Source organism: Diadema setosum, chromosome 5 (assembly GCF_964275005.1).
Source record: "Diadema setosum chromosome 5, eeDiaSeto1, whole genome shotgun sequence".
NCBI classification, from domain to species: Eukaryota; Metazoa; Echinodermata; class Echinoidea; order Diadematoida; family Diadematidae; genus Diadema; species Diadema setosum.
This window is the reverse complement of record NC_092689.1, coordinates 22,854,174-22,857,610: the sequence shown is the minus strand read 5'-3', so window position 1 is coordinate 22,857,610 and position 3,437 is coordinate 22,854,174. Positions and strand designations below refer to the sequence as shown.

The window sequence follows — 3,437 nt, the reverse complement described above, 5'->3', positions numbered from 1 at the left end:
AAAGTGAACATGCCTCTCCTGAATTGTTATGATGATGATGAATTCTAGACTACTGATAAACGTAAGGCTATAAGACGCAGATAATGGGCGTGATGACGGATGAGATGGGAATTAAATAATGATTCCAATATGCACTTTACCTCCACACACACACTCACACATAATGCTCACACGTATCAACGCACGCATGAGACAGTATATTAATGACAACGCCGTATTATATCACTACAAGAAATTTACTTTATTTTCGAAATTAAGAGCCTTATTTTATTTTCGGATCTGCGAACCTTATTTCATTTTCGGATTAACGAACATTCGGAATAACGAACCTTATTTATTTTCGGATTAACGAACATTCGGAATAACGAACCTTATTTCATGTTCGGATTAACGAACCTTCGGAATAACGAACCTTATTTCATTTTCGGATTAATGAACGTTCGGAATAACAAACCCTTTTTCATTTTCGGATTAACGAACCTTCGAAATAACGAATCTTCGGAACAACGAACCTTCGGAATAACGAACCTTCGGAATAAAAAAAAAAAAAACCTTTGGAATAACGAGCTGTAACTCAACCAAATATCCAAGTCGAAACCCTCTGCAGACTTAGTAGTTGTGTTGATGATATCAAGCATTGGTCTCGAGATAATTATTTGAAATTGAATTGCGTCAAATCAGAATTTTTATATGTTCATTCTCAGTTCAGGCGGGGTAGTTCTCTCACAGAGTTTTCCCTTGAAGATAGTACTATCCCCATCTCTCAGTCCATCAGAGATCTCGGAGTTATTGTAGATAAGCATCTGAACTTTCAACAACACATTAAGAACTCATGTCATTCTGCTGATTGGGGTATTTGTAAAATTGGCAAAATCCGTAAATTATTTGATCAGTCTTCCACTGAATGTCTCATTCACGCATTTGTTTCTTCTCATCTTGACTACTGCAATTTCCTTCTTGTTGGTCTCCCTGCTTCGAGTATTACACCACTTCAAAGAATTCAAAATACAGCTGCTAGGCTTGTGACCCTTACAAAAAGATCTGACCACATTTCTCCAGTTCTCCAATCCCTCCACTGGCTCCCCATACTTCAGCGTAAACTATCACCTTTAGAATCCTCCTTAATGTTTACAAGATATGTAATAATCTTGCCCCACCTAATCTTAAAGACTTAATTTCCTACCGCTCCTCCACTTCAACCCGTTCTCTCCGTTCTTCCTCCACTCTCCAATTATCACGTACCTGTACCTGCACCTGTACCCGTTATAGTGATGGGGCTTTTTCTGTTATCTCCCCTATCTCTTTGGAATAAACTCCCTCTGTATATTCGTAATGCTAAAAATGTTAATAAGTTTAAGTTATTGTTAAAAACTTATCTGTTTACTCAATCTTATTTTTTTTTTTTGTTGCTGCTGTCGATATAACATATGAACATAATGCTGTACTTTACCTCTATATTATACTTTTTTTTCCGGATTGATGCGCTTAGAAACATCAGTATTAAGCGCTATATAAATGTTATTCATTATCATTATCATGAAAGCCGGACTGGCAGTTGGTGAATATATCATTCTGTATGAAATAATTTTGTACCTGGTTATAAACAATTTTCTCCATTATCTTTCCAATAACGAAGATTACTGACATTGGCCGGTAATTGCCCAAAGTGCTATTGTTACCACCTTTAAATATGGGAGTCACTCGAGCTATTTTCCACTGATCTGGTAAAATGCTTTCATCTAGAAAACGATTTATAACATCGCTAAGAGGTGACGCAATAATATGTGCTATGGAAGGGATAACTTTGGCTGGTACACCATCGGGTCCAGTCGCATTATCACATGGCAGAGCGATCAAATATCTCATGACATCAGTCACTGCCACGGTATTAAAAACCAAATTTGATGTTACTTTTTCAAAATGATCAACTGCATTAGATTCATGACTTTTGTTCTGAACACCAGTACCAATGTTTATGAAGAATTCATTGAAAGCATTGACTCTTTGCTGTGGGTAGGCACATTTATTCTGGATCTGGATGAATATGCTTAAAAACTCTGAATAGAGTATCACTCAGCACTGTGGTGTGATGTGCAGCTAATAACAACGGAGGTGATGCTGGAGCGCTTCTTTAAATGTGTCGAATTTATGAATCCGCTTTATATTACTCGGTAGATTATTCCAATCCTTCGCTGTTCTTCTTCTTCTTCTTCTGATTAAGTCTGCCTCCTTCAATAGACTGAAGATTCTTGCAGACTGGTGCTATTTACATCATAATACAATTTATTTACAGATATTTACAAGCACATAGAAAATTTGACGAAAATAACTAGCCACTGTGATCAACCGTTAGACGGTTTCAAAATGAACCCACAGATGGCGCTGAAACAATTTCTGACGACAGGGAATTCCAGTTCCTTACAGTTCTTGGGAAGAACGAATGGGGATGCGATTCAGTTCTCGAATATGGTACCTGATAGGAGTGTGGTTGCGAGGCTCTCGTCAACTGAGTAGCCTGTTTGATAATATAGTCCTGTGCTGAAAGAGGAGTAAGATTATTGTGTATTTTGTACATCATAATTAGCCTGTCATTTTCTCTGCGCTGTTCCAGAGTAGTCCAATCAAGTTCCTGTAGCATTCTGGTGACACTCGAGGTGTTATGGTAGCGATTTAAAGTGAATCGCGCAGCTCTTCTCTGGACCATTTCCACTTGGTGGATTAGGTTCTTGGTAGATGGGTCCCAAACTGTGGAAGCATACTCAATAACTGGTCGAACCAACGTTTTGTAAGCTGTGGCTTTAATATCAGAAGATTTTATGCGAAGATTGCGTCTTAGAAACGAAAGCACGTTATTGGCTTCATTGACAGTATTGTTGATGTGTTGGGTCCACTTCAAATCAGAAGTGGTGGTTACACCTAAGTACTTCATGGATTCAACAGATTCAAGAGGGGCGTTATGTAGATGATACACGTGTTGCACCTTTCTTCTTTTCCTGGATATTGTCAAAACCTTACACTTATCTGTGTTCAAATCCATCATCCATTTTTTCGCCCAGTTACCAATTTTGTTTAAGTCCTCTTGAAGATTTTGCGTATGATTTTGATTGTCGATGGTCATATAGGAAATTGCATCATCGGCAAAAAGGTGAACCTTTGACGCGAGACCATCAGTCAAGTCATTGATGTAAAGCAGAAAGAGGCAAGGCCCAAGAACCGACCTTTGAGGCACTCCAGATCCTACCGCTATTGGAGAAGATTTAATACCATCCAAAACGACCCTCTGACTTCTTCCATTAAGAAAACTTTGAATCCATTTCAGATTTTTTCCCCTGATACCGTAGTAGTCCAGTTCACGTAAAAGCCGCTCATGTCCAACCTTGTCAAAAGCTTTTAAGAAATCCATGATTATAACATCTGTTTGACGCCCTGCATCCAAG

General features: G+C 38.4%; 1 protein-coding gene across 1 annotated transcript; it reads right to left on the bottom strand.

The window, feature by feature from the left end:
* Positions 1 to 2,122: 2,122 nt before the first annotated feature.
* On the bottom strand, positions 2,123 to 3,040 carry LOC140228746 (uncharacterized). Its single transcript, XM_072309025.1, has one exon. The coding sequence runs from the start codon at positions 3,038 to 3,040 to the stop codon at positions 2,360 to 2,362; it is 681 nt and encodes a 226-aa protein (XP_072165126.1). The 3' UTR covers positions 2,123 to 2,359.
* Positions 3,041 to 3,437: the final 397 nt, after the last annotated feature.

Excerpts from the sequence above, each read along its gene's own strand:
- LOC140228746 (XM_072309025.1), bottom strand. The coding sequence starts at position 3,040 with ATGATGGATTTGAACACAGATAAGTGTAAGGTTTTGACAATATCCAGG.